The 22,962-nt window shown below is 40.1% G+C and overlaps 1 protein-coding gene across 1 annotated transcript in view; it reads right to left on the bottom strand.

The window, feature by feature from the left end:
• march8 (membrane-associated ring finger (C3HC4) 8) overlaps positions 1-22,962 on the bottom strand; it is a 92,844-nt gene that overhangs the window by 57,169 nt on the left and 12,713 nt on the right. The window contains exon 2 of the mRNA XM_042502156.1: positions 12,561-12,757. Coding sequence (XP_042358090.1) covers positions 12,561-12,656 — 96 coding nt within the window. The 5' untranslated portion in view covers positions 12,657-12,757. The remainder of the gene's footprint in view (positions 1-12,560; positions 12,758-22,962) is intronic.

Here is a 22,962-nt window from a genome sequence, read left to right on the forward strand (position 1 = left end):
CTCTCCTGCGACAGTATTACACAACTGATCTCATGTGGTTATATAATTTAGGTACTAATTGACACCGATTAAGATCAGGTGGGCAACAAATATCCCTGAGAATCATCATCTTGAGAGAAAAGACATTTTATACAATTAATTAAAGTTGTGAGAAAACTGTGTATTTACATATAACGTGCATGCAGGCAATTATAGCTACAAATGTTCCCAATCCTGATCCAAATCTTTCAGTATTTTCTTCCAATAGCATGTTCTTATTTGATATCAGTATTTTTTTTACATCACACAGCTGCACAGTACACACTTAAAAGGGAGTGAAAGAAACACCTTTTACTGAAGATATGCTTCAAAATGAATACAAAAAAAGTGTTGCAGCTTTTAAAGCTTTGATGTTTTTCTATTCTGAAACAGCACAAACCAATTTAAAGGCAAAGCCAGCACTAATATAAAAACCAAAAGCACACAACATCCTGAGAAATTTGGCAATATATTTATTAGTCTCTGTTTTGATATTTCCTGTCTGCTGTGTGGGCCAGGAAACAATACAGCCAGGGTTTTTGTCTGTGATTTCTTTCTTTTCCAGTATCTTATCATACGGTTTTGTTGAAAGTGACTCTTAACACCACCACTCTAAACATTGGCTGATCAAACATTACAAGCGGCCGTTGGACTGCTTTCAATTTCCATTTTAAAATAGTTCCAAAGATTTCAGCTGCACTTTAACTTTTGACAATGAGTGCCTTTCTGGCACGAACATATATAATGTCCACCTGTGACACCCATGTGGCAGCATGCAATGTGGTAATTTACTCAAAGGATAGGAATTACATTGCGCTAAGTTTAACTGATATCTTAAAATTAAAGTAAGCCTAACTTAGGCTGTATTCCAATGTCTCAGACTGACTCTGGACATGCCAATTATGCCTCCATTCTTTGGCTCTTCTCTCTATAGTATAAACAACTGGAGTAAATCGTTCCTGTTTTGTTCCATGCAGAGAAAAAGTTCTCAAAGCCTAAATCAAAGGTAATTATCGTTTACTCCTCTGTGAATTTTTAGGTTCTCAGTACAGCGGGGCAAGGTCACAGTCAGGTCATTCTGGTGATAAAGGCAGAAACAGTTTATCACATCTCCAGTCTCACTTGAATAGTTTTGGACATTGTTCATATCGGTAATAATAACACTGTGCTCATCACCTTACTTGTTGGGATCTGGGAATATAACCAAAAATCAGTCAGAGGGGTCAGGTTAGTCAAACCTCCTATCTGGAGAAAACAACAGTAAATGCAGAAATAATGATCTTCTATAAATCAACTCTCTGCTTCAACTTTGACTTGCTACAATTGTGCATTCAAACCATTTTCCTGTGTAAAAACGAACTGCATGAAACACTTCGCTCATTGTTGGTTTCATCCAGCAACTCATGCCTTGCCTAATCAGACTTTGTTGAGCTTATGTTAACATATTCAAAGAAATCAAGAGTAACTTTGGTAAGCACGTAGTTACCACAATCACTAGAAATTATGGATAAAACGCTGAAAATTAGACCCAAAACCCAAACATCTGCATGTTGACATGGTCCTATTGATGTTAAAGGAGACCTAAATGCTTTTCCATATTTTCTGACATATATAAAGTATATATATAAAGTGTGTGTGTGTATGTATATGTATATCAGAAGATATGGAAAAGCATTAAAATTAATAATAATAATTTCTGTGAGAAAAAACCTCAGGCTTTAGACCGTTCTAAATACTCAATTTCCAATGTTTTTTCCTTTTTTCAAGATAAGCTGATGTCAGCTCGTGACGGATTTTTTAATATGGCTGTCTGCTTCAGGCACAATACTGCAAGTGTTATACTAAAGTCAGGGAAAAATGTGATCTTGTTTTTCTGATTTTCTTAATATTCCCCAAATTTTGGAACATATTCCTGCTGAAAAATGTCCAGCTGTGAAGTTACTTATTAAAAGCTTTTATTGGTGATTTTTCAAAGTCGAAAGTGCTGCTTTCGCCATCATCCCTCAGTTGCAACGATAGTGCAGAAACACAAAGAGCGCACACACAAAAGACTGGAAACACTGACCGAACAGAGCAGACAGGGCTTTTTTGGGAGGTGGGGCTTACCCCGAAAACATACCAAGCGTATTTATATTTTCCCGTGTTGTTGTATTTCAGGCAGGAAGAAATTCTTCATAACATAGGTCAATATGTCACAGTAGTCACAGGACTCTGTTTATCGTTTGGCTGCAGGTTTTCTGTGGCCGCAACTGGCCGTAAAAGGTTAAACTATCCACAACTTTATGTTCTGCTGTACTTTGCCAAATCAAACAGCTGCGGCTTGCAGTGGCCGCCACAGCTTTTCCTAGACATGCTGTCTCAGATAGAGGGTGAACAGGTGTTCCAGCAAAGACAGAGGAAAAAAATAAAGTGTTTTTTGAACCCAAAATACAAGTATGAACCTGAAAATGAGCATATTAGGTCCCGTTAAGCTTATAAAAAATGTTTTACCATGTTCACCATCTCTGTTTCAGCATGCATATACTAACTGCTCCCTAGCAAAAAACACAGATTACAGCCACGTTTGATGGGAATGGCATGAGTTTTGCAGGTAATTAAGTCATAAAACAAAACATTTAACACATTAAATGTCACATCACCAAAGTCACTGAGATTGAAAGACTGATGTTGCCATATCCAGAGGCATGCTTTTAGCAAAGTTCACACAGGTGAGGTGACTATGTCTGTCTAAAAATGCAGCTTTTCAGTGCAAAAGAAAACACTAGCAGGAGCTGACTTAGTTGATGATCCCACTATGTTTGCACTAGGCTATAAGTCACAGCAGCAGAATTAGTGTATAAGCAGTCATAGCATTTTATACTGACAAGTGTCTGCAACTGAGTCAACATCTGCAGCCGTTGGGCATCTGCCTCCCCAGACAGCCAGACAGCAACAAGGAGGAGTTCACAGTGTGGTCACACCAGTGAATCCATAGGCGGAGAGATTAACCGCGTTAATCTTCCCCTGGATAACACTATGAGGGGATGATGGAGGAGGATGAAAGGAGGAGGTTGTGGGAAGAGGGAGAGGAGGAGTAGTTGGAGGAAGACATTTAGGAGGACAAAAATAAGATGCACTCTCATTGTAAGAGACTGGTGTGTATTTGGGCCTAAACTTCCTCCTCCAAATGACTGACAATTGGGAATCTCATTATCATATCTTACTGGAAAGCATGTGACTGCCCACAATCTTTCATTCAAAGCACAAGAGACTTATTATGTGTCTGTGTTCTCGCTACATATTGGCCATGGAGTATGACAGAGCTATGAAACCTATCAGACTCATTATACAGCTGGGGTGTATGGCTGTATATGAATAGCATACATCAGGCAACCATTGTGCTGCAGAACCAGACGACAGGCCACAGCGAGGGAAACATGCACAACCTCTCCTCAAAGATGAATATGGCCGCTGTGGGAGAGCTCAGAGAGCCTCCACCATTGATCCGACTGGCAGTGGCTGAATGTTCGGGGCCGTGTGAGTCACAGGAGTCAAGTCAGCATGTCACATGCAATTAAACAGTGTCCTTAGACACCCCGCAGAGACACCTTCCAGTGAACAGAAGTGCGACAGAAGCACTCTGGATGGAGAACAGTGCAAAGACTGAGGCAGCAACGTCCCAAAGACGAGAGAGGACCGGCAGATGCAGCCTTTCATGTGGCGATTTCATTTCTCTCTCCTGAAAATAACTTCATTAACTTCGTTTTTTTTTTTGTTTTTTGTTCATCTCTGTCTGTCTGTCTCTGGTTATCTGCTGGCTCTTCACTTGTGTCTCTGCAGTCGCTCCTCAGTATTCAAAATCTGAGCAATGCACCTTGGTTACTGCATGCAGAAAATTAAATTGGTTCCTTTAAATTTATTCTGGCAAAATTGGTGGCTTTCACAGCTGAGAGCTTTTTTGAGCTCAGGTGCACTTTCTGTCCCTGCAGCGTGTGACAGGCTGAACAAATTTCTGTAGGTTCGTAGGTTAATAGCTATACATCTGTCGGATTAGTTTATACAGCAGCCCACATAATATGTAAATCATGAGATTATCATTTGAAAAATGTGTTTTACCTAAGTGAACATCTGAAAGCAGCTTGCAGAGTCTTCTTATTGAACAGTTAAGTGTTTGAGATGTGTGTCTGAGTGTGTGTGTGTGTGGGTGGCAGGAGATGGGGCAGGGGTTAATTAGAAGACACCTTATCCTCTGAATGTGTCTCCCTCTGCTAATAGCTACTCTCCCAAATCCAAGAGCTGAAATACACACAGTGCCCCCTCACACTGGAGACAAAGAAAACTCTCCTTCCACAATCATACAGCATTATGCCATGTCTACTTGAATACAGAGCAGCTAAGGGGACTGTAATTATTTCCTGCCATGCCTCTTAAAGTCTATTTTCTGCTGCTACGGGTCAATAATAATCACATATATAAAACTTAATATAGCACAGAGTGTCACAGCTACCAAAAAAAAGGAAAATAAGCCATGTAGCCATCACAGGGGCTAATGAAATGAAATCTTTAACAGGGTGAAGCAAAGTCCGTTCTTACAACAGCCCCTCAAAGGCCCGTCTGTCATATCAGCTCTTCTACATTTAATTATGTTTTTTAGCACTTCAACCTCAAGTGGCTCAGCACAGCCGGGTCCTCCGGGAGACTCGTGCAAGTCCTACACAGACGGGCTGACTAACAACACCAGCTGCTGGCATGTGGGTGTGTTTGTGTGTACCTGCACATTCTCCTAGCACGTGTGTTTCTAGAAAGAGAGCCTGAGATAGTCAGGCAGAGAGAGGCAAGAGGGAGGAAAAAAAGTGGGCAGTGAGTCCTGTAAGGTAGTGCTGAAACAAAGGGTCGATGAATCTAATAGCTGGAAGTTTAAGTCATTTATAAGGAAAATATAGTCAGAATTTGGTGATTTAAACCTCTTAAATGTGAATTTTTCTAATGTTTTCCTCTGCTCTCTATCATTTAAAATGGAATATCTTTGGGCTGTGGACTCTTTGACATTAAGTGGCCTGGACTATAAGTCAAAAAGATAACAGATCCCTTCAAAGTTGCTACACACGCCCACTCCAAACTTGTCAAATACTCCCACTTTGTCAATGGACCTACATGTCAAAGCATGATGCACTAGATACCCTCCAGTGTCAGTTTTTGACACACCGGCAGCATATCAATTTGGACAAATGTATTGAGTCTTTTCAAAATAAATTTCTGTTTTCACAGAGCATTTACAATTTATGCTTGTTAAATGCATACTGCCTTTTCAACATAAACTTACAAAGTGGGTAAGAATAAACGTCTTTTAAGCCCTGTATACACTGTGCAATTTTGGGCTGTCCCAGACGAAAGATGACCAATTTCCAAGAAACATGGCAATATTTTTGGTCGTGGCTCTAAAACACTGGTCCTACATTGCACAGTAAGAGAGGTCCAAGGGTGGCTGTTGTCACAGTGCTGCAATAAAAGACAGCCTGGGATAAAATTCTGACAGCGTCAGAAATTTGGGATGATCATCACACTGTGTAACTGCTGTTACGACCTACATCCACTAACCAAGCAGTAGAAAAGCAGCATGAAATGACACACTGATCAGCGAGACTCTGCTAGTGAATGCTAAATGCTAATAGATGTTGAAAAATACTCAGATATCTCATCGCAAAATTGGCGTGCCAATCTAGCCTCTTTTCCCCAGCCACGACTGTATCCACATTCTCCTCCTCCTCCTCTTCAGACTTTTTCCAACACACATAAATGCCACAATAGCGAGGGCTCGATTTGTTTGTTTCCATTTTTCTCTTACCACTACGGCGGCATAGATGGATGACACAGGCCGACGCATTTTGTTCATGCATATTGACATAGATGGATGTACGTCTTAGCCTGCTATTCAGTAGATGATATCACTGTACAATCAGCATACATCAAACTTGACCCAGCATCACTATTTGACAAGTTGAGAGTGAGACCGAATTGCTTTAAAGTCTCATTCCCAGAAAGTCAAATACAGATGGGTTGGAAAAGCATCTGTATTTGACATCCTGGAAATGAGACTCAACAATCAACTAGCTTTCTCCAGAGTTACATTCAGTACCTTTAGTGTTAACGAAGTTCATCACATCCAGTTAGTCATAGCTCAACTGCCTACTGGGACTAAAAAAAGACAAACAACAGAAAAACATTTACTCTTTAACTTTCTGCACTTTTCAGTTAGTAATGACTTTGTATTTACTGTAAATCGGCAACTTAAGACCAGGATTTTGTGAAATCTTTCCAAATTCAGTGAGCAGCATATGCAAAGTAGGTTAGTTTGCTGACACATAACATTCATACCTTTATGAAAACGTCTGCCAGAGTACAGAGAAACCCATTCTGCCTAAGTGTTATCTTCTCTCTCCAGCTTCTGCTTTGTACACAGGCGGGGGGAACCTGTTTGGCCTCAGAACATCTACACCAGCATGAACATATGGGTTGTGTGCTTGTGTGAGTGTGTGAGAAATAGAGAAAAACATATGCACACATGTCCACATTGTGTAAGACAAATATTAACTGGATTAACACTGGATAATTTATCTACAGTATGTGCTCCAGTGACAACACATATGACAGAATATTTTGTATTCTCACCTTTAAATTCTGCAAAATAAACCCATCACGTCCCCTGCTTCTGACTAGAAGTGACCACCTTAAGGTAATTCCTTATATATACTCAAGTCACACACATGTAAACACTCCTTTTCCTGATAATTCAGCATTTCATGCCTAGTTTACCCAGCCCCAAGGCTTTCTGGGTGATTATCATGGCATTTCCATTTGTGTGCCCGTGGGCACGGCAATCTGGAGGGGACTGATTTGGACAGTTTAGATCTACCAAATGTTTGGAAAATGTTTTTTTTGCCTCAAGGCTCAGAAACATATTTTCAAATATTTTTCAAACACATTTAATCAAACAGTATTTTTGGACAATATTTTAAAGATTAAGCAATGCTGTATACAGGCTGCTATCTGCCATCGCAGCCAAAATGCTGTGACGAAGAATACAGTTTCAAGTGAAAGTCGAGGAACAAAAACAAGTTATATTGCCATACCAGGAGTGTTTCGTTAGTTAAGACAAGTCACATTAAACAGTCCCTGTCTAGCCTGGAGGCTGTGTTGAAAGCTTTTGCTGTGGCGGTCAATGTTTGATGGAGTGGGGCTTTGTGGAGACCAAGATCAGTGCCCAGGAGCTCTGCAGCAGCAGCAGTGGCTGTTATCAAACTGCCAAACATCAGAGAGGAGACAGGGAGTCTTCTCTGTCCTTGGACTCCGACACATGCTCATTGAAGGACAAAGCTTCCAGCGCTCTGTGTGCTTTCATAAAAAATACATGCAGCATCAAAAGAGCGGGTATCAAGTATCACAGTGTTCAGTACGTGTGCAGTCACACATATACTGCTAAATATAATACATGTGTAAAGTGTGAGTGATGGCCATGCATGTTTGTGTGAATGTATGTGTTAATGTGAAAATGAAAGCTGTAGCTGCAGCTGCAGCTGTGTCTGCTAAAGCTTTGCTATATTTCTCAGCACTGCTGGATGCACAGTAATCAAATGCTGCTCATGTTAATGACTGACTGTAAATGACAGTAAAAATGGCAGCATGTGACAGTGCAGATGGGGTTAAAGATGTATGATAATCAACAAACAAACAACTGGCAGCTCAGTATGCATTTCCCATTTCCTACCCTACCTGCAAACCTGTGCCACTTTATTGTCAACTCATGCATAATCCATTTGCTGTTTGCCTTATCAAAAGCCCCAGACTCAAATAAATCTGACCGTATTATTTGCCAAGGCTGAATACTGTCAGGGAACTTTTCTCTTTTTCCACATGAAATAAAGCTCTTGCTCTCCCATTCTTAAAAAAAAAAAATCTGTTAAACGTCAATTTATCTACCCAAACACGAGTTCTCAAGTGGAGGACCCAAAGTGCACAGAAAAGTGCCCACAAGCACATAGCCAAGGAGGATTTCAAGAAAGACAAACGAACTTGAGTGGAGCTGGAGGAGCGAGGCCAGTGAGGGGCCAGCAACAGTTAAAGATGTGTTGCTCTCTAAAGGAGCAGCTGACTGACTCTGAATTCTAAGTACTGTAGAGGAAAGTTCTACTTTTTTTCTTGAGGCGCTAAAAGACCAGTTGTGTTGTCTAAGAGGGCCAGATGGGCTTGTCCTCTGTGACTAAACTCTAGGCACGCACATGCACATACACACACCTCCAGGACTTTCAAGCTAATCAGCATTCAAAGTAAACACTCTCGCCTCTTTTTCCTGCACTCAGTTTCTCCTTTCTCCACTCTGCTGATGGTTCCACGGGGAGGACGGGAGTCGCTGCTGTTTATCCACTTATTCCTCGTGGGGAAAAAGGAGGCTCAGCCAGCAGGAGACAGACAGAGGGAGAGAGTGATGCTGAGCACAGAAATGTAGGGTTGGATCTTTCGACTGTTAGCAAACATGGCAGCAGGGAGACCAAATGCCCCCCAGACATTACACAGCTTACAGTTTCACTTTTATTTCCCAGCAGACCGAGGTAACCTTGCTATGACTGCTTTCAAAGTTTAAACCCCTTAATCCAGTTAACCGTGCATTGTGCAAAACGCTATCTCAGTTATGCAAACTCACACCTTTATTTAACTTTAGAATTAGGAATAAATTAAACTGCTTCCGAGTAAATCCCTGTTCGCTTTCACTTTTGCAATGACAAGGCATAATTTTGAGCTACATAGTAAACACAGATTAGCTGCACTGTAGTCAAGACCACCTAAACTGAGACCAAGTCATGACCAAGACCAGAGTGTGTGGAGCAAAGACCAAGGACAAGAGAACAGTGCCAGCCCCACACTGCCTGACACACTTATAATGACATGTGTAATCCATAGGCACTCCTCAAACTGATCTTAAAGATCAACATTCCCACAAAAACATCCACAGAAAACAACTACAGATTCCTCTTTATTCACCTCTGTTATTGCCATACACTGTGTATATGTGTGTTTGAAAAAGTTCACCATGAGAGCTATCTGGATAAAATAATGAAAAGGCACTGCAGAGGTTTAATGCGTGGGAATTTTCTTTTGTTTTCTCTGCGCAAACAAATATAAACAAGCACTCTGCAGCTGGAATGAACTCAACCATCATTATTCAACACCTTTTCTGTACAGGCAATTTAGTGATATATCCTCAGTTGTGGTCTTGACTGATTTTAAGATAAAAATACAGAGTCCTCTTTGTCTGAGACCATGACAAGACTGACTAAAAATACAGAGGATTCCAAGACAAAGGCCTGCAAAAAATAGTTTTGAGTACGACAACACCACAGGTTAGGCCAGCTAATGAATCATCACTAAAGGTTACGGGGTGTAAGGTCCCTGACACACCAAGTCAGCCATTAGTTAATGTTGGGCTGTTGGTAAGCATCTGCCGCCTTAGTTTTTGAGGTGTGTCCTTCACTATTGGCACAACTTGGACCTTGTCAGCTTTTTTTCCAGCTAATTCGGCATTTCAAATTGTCGTCAGAGACGGTGGAGCCCGTCAGGGAGTGAAATCACTCTGATTGGCAGTTCAGCTCAGTGCACACAAAGAGAAATGGAAGTGAGGAATATAATCAAACCACAAAAGTCATGAGGGAGTGATGTCAAAACAAACTTGTCATATAAGGTAAGATTACGATTACAAGTACTTTGATGTCAATCTAGTGTGACTGGCCCATTAGCGATAGAGTGTGTGGGTGTGTGTGTGTATTGAAATACATATGTTTTAGTTTACAGGTAGTGTGTACCATCACTTGTACAGAACAGGAGGTTGAAGTACACCATATGCGGCATAAAGAAGCCTCTTAAGAACACCTGTGCTGCTGCACTTAGTGCCCTGGTTCTATTGTGAGCTGATGCGGCTGAGGAGAAAGGGCAGGCCATGGACATATTGTCTTAGCACCTCGCTTTGTTCCCAAGCTCAAAAAAGCAACTGCACTCTGAGAGCACTTCACTGTGGTGTTTGATGCCGTTGGAGTACAGAGACAGAGAGAGGGAGAAGAAAGTAAAGATTGATGAGCTGCGTCATGTGAGACTGAGAGCAAATTTTGGTCATGGATTGTACTCCTGAGTTTCTTTGTTTTTACTGACAAAACAAAAGTGAGAATAAAAATCCTGATAATTGTAATGACATCCAGATATGAGGGGTTTAGGAATGTCAGAGAAAAGTCGAAATGAAAAGAACAAAGTCAAAATCCTCACATCAGAAATCTGTGATGATCTGGCTTATGTGAACTTTTTAGATGTGGCACTCTTCTGTACAAACAGCAACCTAATAGGTTGCTTGAGGTCTTTATTTTTATTTTTTCTTGTGAGACTATCCTGATGGGTAAAACAAACTTCCTCAAAGCAGCATAGATGGTAAATAAAAGTGCTCTCAGTTGGTGATTTTACTGATTTGTTTTGTAAATTTGACGTAGAAACCAAATCCTGTTCTTGGTTAGCTGCTAAACGGCAAAACCAGATGGCCTACGGGCGGTTTTAGGCAAAAATGGAAAAGCAAACCAAACTCTGACCAGCCTCATTAGATGCAAAACCTCTACTACCACAGGCAGCACAGAGATAATTTGTTTGTGAGAGAAACGTTGTAATGCAGAATTTATATTGCTGTTTTGGGATTGACACCCCTGGCATTAAAAAATTAACTTTCTGATTGTTTTTTGCTGAATGGCTACAGGACAACCAGGGTAACTCCCTCCACCCACCAACCCGCTTTACCTCTTGTCATTTAGAATTAAATTTGTTTTTCTCTACATCCAGTTGACATTTCCGCCAATCTTTCTGCACTCAGGATCCTGTGTTTTTCTCTATGTAACAAAGAGTTGTTTTTTTAACAATACAAATTTCACACTGTCAAATCTTGTTTAAAAACAATGACACAATAAACACAAACAGAACAGTTATAATAATGACGTTTTTACAGCATCTGGCAAAAATGTTCTTCCTGTGGGTGTGTGAGTGACAGTAAGAGCATAACTTAATGTGGTGCTGATATGAAAACAGTAAACTCTGCCACAAGAAACAAAGATAAAACAAAAACTGTCACAGGACCAAATGAGGTTTTGTTTTCTGTAGTAAAAACTGAAGGGATTATTTTTCCAAATGAATGGTAGCCTATGACTTTATTTCCCAGAGTGAGGGAAATCATCAGACACTTTATTAAATGTATGTAAACACTCATGAATAATGCATTTTCATTATTCCTGGCAGCCTACACACACTCTTAAAGAGACAGTTAGTCCCAAAATATAAAAAATACACATTTTCCTCTTACCTGTAGTGCTACTTATCAGTCTAGATTGTTTTGGTGTGAGTTTCTGAGTGTTGGAGATATCAGCCGTAGAGATGTCTGACATTGGTTTAATATAATGGAACTAGATGGCACTCAGCTTGTGGTGCTAAGAGCATCAAAAAATATACTTGACTCAATGTCTCTTTACAGAAATCATGACCCGGTTACTCAAGATAATCCACAGACCTTGTTGTGAGCAGTTTCATGTAAGAACTATTTTCTTTTTTATCAAACTAAATCCGCCAACTGAATCACCTTGAAGAAGGCAGCATGCATCTACCCAAGGAGACAAGAGGCTTGTGACAGCACAAGATGCAAGCATTAATGGCGTCCCGCTCAGCTGAGCTGCAATGTAAGCTAGCAAAGTGATGCTAGGTGAGCTAGCTGTAGATGCAACACACTGTAACGTACACCAAAGCAATCTACACCTATAAGTAGCACTACAAATACGAGGAAAAAATGTATTTTTGATTTGGGTCAACGGTCTTTTAAGGATAATGGAGAACTTCAACAAATCCCATACAAATACTCAGTCCATTCCCTTCAGAACAACAAATGCAACACACAACTATTGACATATTATCTGTTGCAAATCACTGTTTAAAAAAAAAAAAGCTTTATGATGACTACATGAAGGTTTGATGAGGTTTAGTCACAAACAAAGGGTTAGGTAAATTTAGTTGGGGCAAAATTACTTATTTATTAAGATTAGTGTGTCTTTGTAGTCATGGTTACAATATTAACCACATGGTTAAGGTTTGGGCAAAACCACAGTCAGGGTCAAAAGACACCAGAAACAGCGGCCTGTTTTGGGTTCAAGTCCAATGTTTGTTGAGCCATACATCCACCTCGACCTGATCACTCTGTGAACTTTGTAGCTTTATAACAATGCCACACTACTTCCTCTTTAGTGTCCCCATTGACAAGACTCAGCCACTAGAACATTCAACTGAACAGAAACAAAAGTATCATGTGATGATTCGCTAAAACTACTATGCTCTTGTTTAACAACCTTTTCAATATTACTCTTATTTCCTCTGTCTCTCTATCACTCAGCTGGACCTGTTTAGAACATGTGCAGATGTTGTGTAAAAAATACACTTTATGGGATGAAACCACTGCATGATCCTCAGCTGTGCCCCCAGCCTTTTAACTTTTCTCATACCTGCTTGTCCTTGTCTTTGACTTTCCCACTGCCTGACACCCGCGATGAGGTGACATCACGGGGGATGACAGAGATTTGGTGCAGTGGCATGTTCATCCCAGCAGAGCCAAGCAGGGACACTCACACACACACTTCCTGTCCCACTGCCAGAGCAAAGGGCATGATGGTCTGAACTGTGACACCCTGCCCGCGCTGCCCTGCAGAGGAGACACAGAGCACAGACAGAGATTAGATAACAGCAAAATGAATTAAAATAAGGAAACATACCATATATATCTCACTGCACCTGGAGGAAGTCCACAATAGGAAGCAAGAAATGAAAGTTATCAAAGAGGCACAGCTGCATTTGGTGTTTTATCTTCTCTGCTGATCAAACTCGTGTCCCACTTGCCTTTAAACTTTCTCAGCTCAGAACCCAAATTGACGAAATTCAGATGTTAAGAATGGACCTCTGTGTCACAGAGGAAGCCGCTTTTATTCATAGTAACATAACTACACATCGTGTAGACACACAAACTGAGAAACCCAGGTCAAAGTGCTGATGTAGGGCTTTCACATTTATTTTTCACACTAATTTATAAGCCTAAAACTGTGAATTATTAATATTTCAAATTATTCAACTGCTTACACTAACTTTAAATTAATAGCACAAAAACTTAAATTTAATTTATTATAATTTTCTGCTGTATTTGTTTGTATAAACAATAAAACATTATTTCTGACAACCATTAATTGATCGATATTTCAAATATTCAAGTGATTATTGGCATATTATAATAAATTTATAATTGTTTATACAACATTGTCTGTGTCCTTTGTCTTGTATTTTGGGTTCCTCTGAAATTATTTTTTTGTTAAATTGAAAAAATGATTCATAGAACTGAGTTTGATACATAAAATATCTGCTTAAATGAGCCAAAACAGGTTATTTTTGGGTGATTTTTTCATCGCTTTTAAATCATATTAGAAACTCAGGCTCATGAAATCTTCCTGCTGCTGACCTACAGTAGGCCTATACTATGAGACATTTTGAGCTATTCTCAAACCACCAAAGGCACAGTTGTCTCCACAGGAGAGCAGAAGTTTGCCTCAGAATAGCTCAAGCACTGAGTGTAATAAATTATCACAAAGGTGATCACTACCAAGGTGAATCCACATGTGCAGAAATTCACTTTTTTTTTAAAGAAACCTGGAGATTCAGGGCCCTGATTTCCACAAAAGAGAGAGCAGTGGCACGTGGGGATCCCCGATGTTCTTGGACAGACTCAGACAGACAGATTCATGAAAGCAGCAGCAGTATGCGGATGAGTAAGTTACACAAGAGGTTTTACATAAGGCTCATTTAAACTTCAGTTAATGCAGCCATCTGTACTGCCACTGACTGCAATTAAGCTTAGGCTCCTTCTCACCACTAGGCCATGTGTGTGCGTTCACACGCAGGCCTGTTTGCCAGGCGAACCCTCAAGCTCCGCAGTATAAAAATGCCAGGATTAAGAAACCAAAAAAGCAAGCAGACAGATGGGAGGTCAGTGAAATGGCAGTAATCAGAAACCAGCGTTGATGGCGGGAGGCGAGGGGGCTTTGGACTGAGAATGTCACACGGGTCCACTGAGAAGCTTCAGACCAGCACAGTCAGAGGAGCCATATCATTTAATCGCTGAACTGTCTCTGGTATTTATCAAGATGGAGAGGTGATTATGCTCATATGATCTCACAAACACACACAGTCAGTGGTCATATGAGCTTCTTGTGCAACAGCTGGCAAGTCTCAGCTCGATGCCAAAGAAAGCGGGGGGACCGTGTGTTAATAACGACCAGCCAGGAAGCACCTCAGCACAGTGGAAGCATCAGGGATGCAGTCGTGAGTGAACGAGAATCACCAAACTCATCACGGGATAAACTAATTTATAGAATAATTATTGTTCATTCAGAGCATTAGTCACTACTTAATGTTAGTTCACATTATGGATAAATATTTGCTCCTACTGTTTATCCTCACAGACTACTACAAACAGAACGCGCCTGCAGTTACACGACACTTTTCAGCACTCTGCAAGTAGCAGCATCGACCTGCTCAGCACTTCCATCACTTTAGAACTGAAGTCATTGTGTGTGTTGTGTTAAAAGACACTTTGAAATCCGATTTGAGCGGCCAGGGCAGCAGGACTTAGATGTGTCTGACGGATGAATCTTGTTTCAAACCACCACCTAAGTGTTTTTGGATCACATTTGCAAAAATCGCATTTCCTTTCTGTTTTGATTTTTTATTTTTTTTCCAGAATCTCCAGAATTCCTAAAATCAATCTGAATATGCCAAAAGGGAACAAAACTGATAACACCATCAGTGGAGATTGTTAGCATTATGCCTGCAACTTTCTAATAATGAATTAATCTACTCTGATAATATTTTTGATGAAAGCTAGTCTCATCCAAACCAATCTCATACCAATTATGGGCAGTATATGAATATTTCATAAATACTTTCAAAGACTTGAAGATTCTATGCGAGGAGCACTGAAGCTTTACTGAAGGCTTGTTGTGTTTTTGTTCTTTTATTCATCACCCATCTTCACATCCGCGTTGATGAGATAACTAATCTTATAGAGTTTATAGAGAAACTAACTCAATACCACAGTGCGAGGGAAAAAAACATGCACAAAAAGAGTTCGCTTAAGACTGACATTTTTGTCTCCAACTGCCGATTCACTTGCCAATAAAAACCCACAGAGTGTTTGTTTGTTGTGAAACACAAAAGGAGTTACACAGCACAGTCTCCCAGAGGAAAAGAAAAGTATTTTACAATTCAGCACACGATTTTACCGAGCTAACACAGGAGGCGGCGTGCCCTTTACTATATGTAGAGGTCAGGATGCTGGAGGACAGAGTTCCTCTTCAGATGCTGGTGAAAAGATGACTCATCTTTTTCAGACTGATGTTAAACCCAAACTTGAACCTCCATTTTGCCTTTTTAAAAAAAAAAAAAAAAAAAGCCTTTGATGCTACTGTAGCTGCATGTGCTGAAAACTGGAAATCATTAATAAAAATCTGACAGTCTATTTACATCTGGTCCACAATCTTTCGACTCTCTTTTGTCCGCACACCTTGATCAACTTCCTTCTGAGCCATCTGTCTTGATTTAAAAGTTAAAAGTGTTAAATGTGAAGAGTGAAGTAGATTCTCCAATTTGAATGCAAAGGGACACATTTGCCACTTTTATGTGGATGTCCGATCAGTGTTGACAGTTAATGCAGTTGATCAAAGCAATAAATATTGGCATCCCAAAATATGTGTGCAGAGAATGCTATAGATGAGAATACATTTTACAGTGTTTTGGCTGATTGTGATATTCAGCGGTATTTATTTGAGCCAGAGTATACAGCCGAAGAAATACAGCGGAGAGCTGCATTGCAAGAGAATGCCGCTGCCGGCAATCCTCTAAAACTTGATCTGCTGAGGGCAAACAGCGACTGGCGGTGACTTTGCTCAGATTGCCAACAGAAACTGAATCATTCTGCTGCAATGAATTTCAGCGTGGGCAGTTTTTATTGGATGCTGTCACTAACAGCAACCCTGAGAGAGACCATGTGTGTGTGTTACTACATGAAAGTTTTACTCCTCACTTGGACAGAGGTTTGCTGGAGACTTTTGTTTGGGTTGCAGAAGCTTGCATGCAGCAAATTCTTGTGGTTGACGCTCAAAAGGTAGAGTGGGTTGTTCTCTAATCGGAAGATTGTCGGTTTGACCCCGGCTCCTCCAGTCAGCATGTATAAGTATCCATATAGATACTGAGCCCCATATTGTTCCCGATGGCTATGAGCAGCAGGTGGCTACTTGTAGGGTGGTCACCAGTGTGTGAGTTCATTTACCATGTTGGCACTGCTGGCGCAGCTCTGCAAGCAGAGGAAATTAGCTTTCTTGGTCAATGTAGCTTGTCTGAGGAATTTATTACATGAATTGTTCTTTTTTAAAGAGTTTTTTGGTGTTTTTACTTTTATATGATAGTAAGGGTGAAGAGTTACACAAAAGGGGGAAAAAGTTAAAGGGGTCAATATGTAGCGTGGAGCCATGTGTTGGAATTGAACTCTTAATATATGGGGTGAATACCAGGTGAGCTACTAGTGCACCCCTTATTGCTTCAACTGTCACCATTTACTATCAACACATATTAGATATCCACATAAAAGATGACAAATTTTCCTTGTAATCTCTGTTGGTAATTCTTTCTGTATCATGAGCCATTATGTGACCTCACTAAGCTGCTATGGCTGCAGAATACAGTTCACTTTGACCAGAAGAGGGCACACAGTCACACTGTGTGTGTGTGTGTGTGTGTGTGTGTGTGTGTGTGTGTGTGTGTGTTTGTGTGTCTGAGGCTAATGAGTGACAGTAAATTAGTGAGGGTCAGCAGACAAAGTTACCAGCCTGAGGGCATCATCACATCATTAAAGCTCCTGCTGTATTTCAGTCACAAATGTTTGTATTAATCACAAAGCAGACATTCTTTGTCGTTTCTCAACCTATGTTATGAAGTAAACAAGAGGGATGAACAAAATAAATAAAGAGATAAACAAAGAATCTCTGTGTCTTGTACTTGTACACGACATCTTCAGAGCTGTGGTTCACTCAAATGCTTTTGCAGCAGACCAATGAAACAACATCCATCACTGTGGCCACAACACGGCCCGCTGCTGCACCACAGGGGTTGTTAATGTACATCCAAAGAGTAACAACTGCAGTAAAAGCCTCCACTTCACTTTTAATTGGCATTGTGTTTCAAGCCTAAGGTCTCTGTCGAACCAAGTGGATGCACTAATGGGATGGGAGATGTGCTGGATACACCATCAGGATTACACTTCCTCCATACATATGTATATATAAACATTCATTTCAGCGCTATGGTGTGAATATTTTTAGGATTAATAAAGCTAAACTAAATCCGTCAATCAAGCTGTCACACGGTCTCCTTGTATGTGAGATCCCCCAGTTGCGAGTGTGTGTTTATGCGTGTCCTCTGGGCTGGCTGCCAGTCAAAGAGTTCACTGCAACAATATTAATAGCTACAAATCCAGCGGCACTCAAACCAATCACAGACCTCCTGTGGCTCCAATCTGACGCTGACCCGTTGCCATGGCAAGGCTTTCGGGGTCAGTTTGATAAACAGTTTGGTAGTTCGAATAAACGGTTGCACCTCTGACTGGTCAAAAGAAACTGTTAAACTAATAGTGAGAATGGTTTTTGAGTAAACACTTGAGCTGGTTGGAAACTCAAAATGATTGTTCACTGATTTTCATGTGAAAATTGTATTGTTGTGATATGATCATATTGTGTTAATTGTTTTGCAAAATCCTGTAATTAATGATTCTACACAAACTGTAATTAAAACCCAAAACAATGAGCTGCGTTAAATCTGACAATTCATCCTCATCTGTGCTTGAGGCTCTAGGACTATAAAAACTATTAAAAAAAAAAAGGTGTCGGGAACTTGCTGTATTTGAGGTTGAAAGTCTCAGGTTTGATTAACATTTGTTGGCGTTTGTTATATTCCAAAGTCTAAATATTGACAGATTTTCAATTTTATCATAAATGCATGTCTGTTCCATTTATCAGTTATCGGTCTCATTAACTACTAATAATTCGCACTGGCCAATCAGTCAACCCCTATTCTACACTCTTTGTTTCCATGGTCACGGGCACACGGCAATGTTAAACTGCAATCTGTAGGTTTAGAAACAGCCCAAGAGCCAGACAAAACTACATCATCTGGTGAATTTGAACTGAGCGGTGAGCAGGGAGATCTGGGCGTCGGTAAGATGAGGAGAAGTTTACCACAGTTCATCTTCACATACTAACCACGTAGTTATGATACAAAGATGGTTGAAAATCAGCAAAGTATCTTATCAATCACAACTTCTGCCAGAGGAGAGTCCTAACCACAGGAGGTCCATAGAGAGACAAGCCCATCAAAATATTACTCTAGCTCCCTTCATCCCAATAAAGTTCATTTATTCTACAACTCAGTCCTTCTCTGCAGCTCTTCCTCCTCTGCTCCTGCGCCAGGTAAATCACAGGCCTGTCTCCTCCACGTTCTGCTCAGCTGAGCTCTGCTGTTACTCAGTTTGCCAAGAGGCCTCTCTGTGTCCCTGCTGTCAGATCAGACCTGAGATATGGCTGAGAGCCTGTCCTCAGGTTCTGATGCGCAACCAGGCAGAAAAAATCGGCTGTGTATCAATCAATCCCAACATTACTGTAGTACAGCTATAGTCTGTATTTGAGGGGCGTCCTCCCCCTGCAGATTGGTTGCTTATGAAAGAGACCTGCAGCACAAATCAGATAGATTAAGCGTGTTCAAAGTAATCGGTTAAAGAGATATTTTAGCTATATATTAGATTTCAAGTGAGTGACTGAATTCTCTAGCCTCATTACAAAAGGGAAATGCCAATATTGCAACTTAAGAGAGAATCATTTAGAATAACTATGAAAAAAGCTGAAGTACTGATTTGACTGCAATAAGACAAACTATTTTCTTCACAGTTCTCAAATTTTACTTACATAGAAATGTATTCAGTGTTAATTTGGCAGGTACGCTACCTCGCTCGAAGACATAATTTCGTGCTTTGATTGGTGTTCCTCAAGGGGCGTCACTTTGTCACTGAATCCTTTCAGAAGAGGACTTTATTTTAAAAAATGCTACAAATATGCCTGTGTGTTGGACCAGTGCCCCTGCTGAGAGGCACAAGTCAGAGGAGAGAAAGAGGGCATTAATTTCATCATGGCACAGATCCTATAGCTGTGTTGGCAGCAATCATTGGACTAATGCCCTGCCAGAACTCAAACAGATTAACAGAGAGTCAGTTAAACCTGATGGACTCCTCTGATAAAGCCCGCTGAAACTCACTTCCTCACTCACACACACACACACACACACACATACAAATAAAAACATCAAATTTGGCACCGCATTTCTTCATGAGTTTGGATAAATTGTTAAACAAATTTAACTGTCAAACCTAAACTAGATAATTTAACCGTCGCTGACATTGTATAATTTCATAAATACGTGCTTACATACAAACCCACAGCCCCGCACTGCACTGAGCTTGAAGTCTGGTGATTACTTGAACACTTTTTCATATTCACTGGGAATAAATTATCATAATGTTTTGGTTTTTTATAGCTCATTGTCATTTCAAATGTAGCTGCATCATTTATCAGCACCAGTGCGGTCTGAGTTTTACTGCGACTTCTTCCCTGCCTCCTAAATGTCTCCATGCCAGTTTACCCTATATACAGGATTAATCAAAAGCATCTGATATTTAAGTTCACTGCATTCATAATGCCTCCATTAGCTGTCCTATGTGATTGTATGCTAATGAATCCCAGTTTGGATGTGATTAATTGTGTGGTTGGTGGCACAAGCTCTAAAATAGACATCTGGGATGAACAGACCTGTTGGTTGGGGAATATCGGGAGCTTTTTTACACATGCCAGCATCTCTGGGATTGTACCAACACTGTGAAAGATGTCAAGAGCAAAACAAAACCAAAGGGATGACACAGATGCAAGTGTGCACACACACACATAATGACCAATGAAACTTCCCCTCCCGTAAATCTGAGAAAAGGGAAGGAGGATCTGTTCATTTACAGTAAACATTTAATTTTCAGTACTGCTATTCGAGTAGATACGGTATGTCAGCCCTGGATACACAGAAGTGGGCCATTTAAAGTTGTATTAATACTTAATTTAGATGCTATTCTTTCATTGACTCCTTGTTGAAAACCCCAACTTAGTGTAGTGACGGGAAGAGACTCTGATCATCGCATGAAGAAATCATTAAACTGCCTTCAACCTTCCCCTCAAGATCGATTTCCCAACAGGCCCTGACAAGAGATGTTTCATTTGTTCTGTTTCTGTTTCACAATAACACAAGACAGAAGATATACATTTGCACACTTTAGCATCATGTAGATATATATTCTACAGCTACTCCCCAAGCTTGAGACCCAAAATGATGTGATGCATTTTTGTGTGTTAAAGTCTAAAAGCTTCCAGTTTCTTTTTACCCAAGACACCACAGTTCCTTGCCTGTAGCTAGAATATTATTTCAAAGAATTTAGACTTTGTGACAGCTCATTAAGCTATGTAAAGCATTTTGAGCATTTTTTTTTGGTCGCTCTCACTCTTACTAGAGTAGATGAACACCGACTTCCAGGACTTCCTACAGAGACACCAGGAAGATACTGCTCCCTGTAAAAAACACAACTTCACATTTTTGCAATGTATGAAGCAAAGGGGATATATTGTGGTAATCTGTGAACTATTGGAGGTGCTGGTTTGGAGATTTTCTTACCTATGGACAGAGTTAAGCTGCTTCCAGTCTTTAGGCTAAACCAAGCTAATCAGCGAGAGCATACCAATCATTTCATCTAACTCACATCAAGACGTAAAGTAGGTGTATTTCCCAAAATGTTGCAACATTCCTTGAACAGTGAGATCCAAGACCTGAATGAAATCCCATTAACTTGTGACTTAAACCTTGAATTGTGAAGCAAATTACTGTGGGAAAAAAAGTCTAATTCAAAGGACTTCATACTCAAAATGATGATTTGTTACCTTGAACTTGTGAGAAAACATTTTGTTTCTTGTGTGCCTCCACAGTGAATGAAGTATCCAAAAAAAGGTGAATATCCATCATGAATAAAAATAAACAGGACTGCATGTCCTATGTCAAGCTATATTCAAACATCTGTTACTAACTCTCACATAATCATGTAACACAATCTAAGCCTAATTTATCCAGTCATATGTTGAGTACTTCCCAAACATATGAATTTTTGCTAAAACGTTTCAGTTTAAAAAACAGCAAAGCAAACAGTCAGAGGAGCGTGCACACATGGGTTTAAACCCGGGAACGCTCATGGCATGTGTTTGGAAAGTGCTGAGCATACTTCTGAATAAATGGGGCTTGGATTATGCACAAACTGTGTGAGGGTTTGGTAATGGATGTTTTGATTAATTTGCTGTTGTTAAACGTGTCCCCCTTTTTCTCCATTTCATCAAGATTTTTTCTTCGTTAATGGTGTCATGGAGGCAGGCAAGTAAAACATTTTCTTTATGAATTTAAAGTATTATGCACTGAGTAATTGATATACAAATGGTCACTTTGTCAATGAAATATTAAAATAGACAAAAATAAAAATGCACCAATGCTGAGGTTGGTAACTTCTACTTTTTGAATTTTGTTTTAGGTTGGCAAATATTCCAGGTGGACAAAAGTCAGAAAAAATCTCTCCTATCAAGATTTTAACTCTTCTCACTCTTTGTATTAACAAAAACAATACACCCATTACCCATTTCTACCCATTAGTAATTTCTACCCAGTTTCACCAGCTGAAATGACAAACATTTAGCAGATTATATCAGCTGCAGCCCATGGTAAATTAACAATAATCCCCGAAGTACCTTACCCGAACACCAAACTGAAACTTAACTTACTGTAGATTGTTGTGAACACAAAACTGCAATGTTTTTGCCTTATCATCCACCAAAATGTGGTCACTGATTTCAAATCAGTTTTGGTTTTAAGGACTGAGATTCTGTAAAATGTTTGGGAAACCTTATCCCCAACAATTACAGATAAATCAGGTCTTCAGACAACATGTGGCTGACAGAGGATTGTACAGTATGGTCCTAATGGCAGCCAGATCAGCTGTGAATCTAAGAGGATGAGTCAGGTTCTTTGTGTCTGCCATTTTTCTCAGGAAAAAAAACAACGCCCTTTTCTGTCCCGGAAAAAATGTTCTTCTCCGTCTGATAACCTCACAAGATGCCATGACAAGGCAGAAAAAAATTAGAATACTTGTAAGTAAAAAATGTAAAAATAACATATCAATACACGGCTGAGTTTTGACAGGATACTGAGTGTGTGTGTGCACGATGAAAAGATAAGTGAAAGAAAGAGAATAAACACAGACTGCAAGAAAGATGAGTACTGATTTTGCTGGAGGAGCAGAATGAAATTTCTGGAGAGCTCAAGCAGGCGAGAAAAGTGCAAACACATCAAAAATCCAGAATGTGCAGACAGGAACTGAAATTGTTAGACGCTTACAATGTAGATGCACTCCACAAAACACACACATAGAGAGTGCAGCTTCTCTAATCTTTCTGCTACAGTGGATACTGTGATGGGGAAGTAGAACATACTTTAGAGGAAGCCAGAGATGCTAACTTCATTGCCTGCAAGCAAATATAAATATAAAACATATTTTTAAAAGATTTTCTGTTTTGCATGTTTGAATCACGGTCATATCTAATCCCAATTAGCCTAGACATTTCTGTGGTCAGGAGGCCGATAAATGCACACAGGTTCAGATGCAAACTCAAACCCACAAGTGCCGATTTT

The sequence above is a fragment of the Plectropomus leopardus genome, chromosome 15 (genome assembly GCF_008729295.1).
Source record: "Plectropomus leopardus isolate mb chromosome 15, YSFRI_Pleo_2.0, whole genome shotgun sequence".
Classification (NCBI taxonomy): domain Eukaryota; kingdom Metazoa; phylum Chordata; class Actinopteri; order Perciformes; family Serranidae; genus Plectropomus; species Plectropomus leopardus.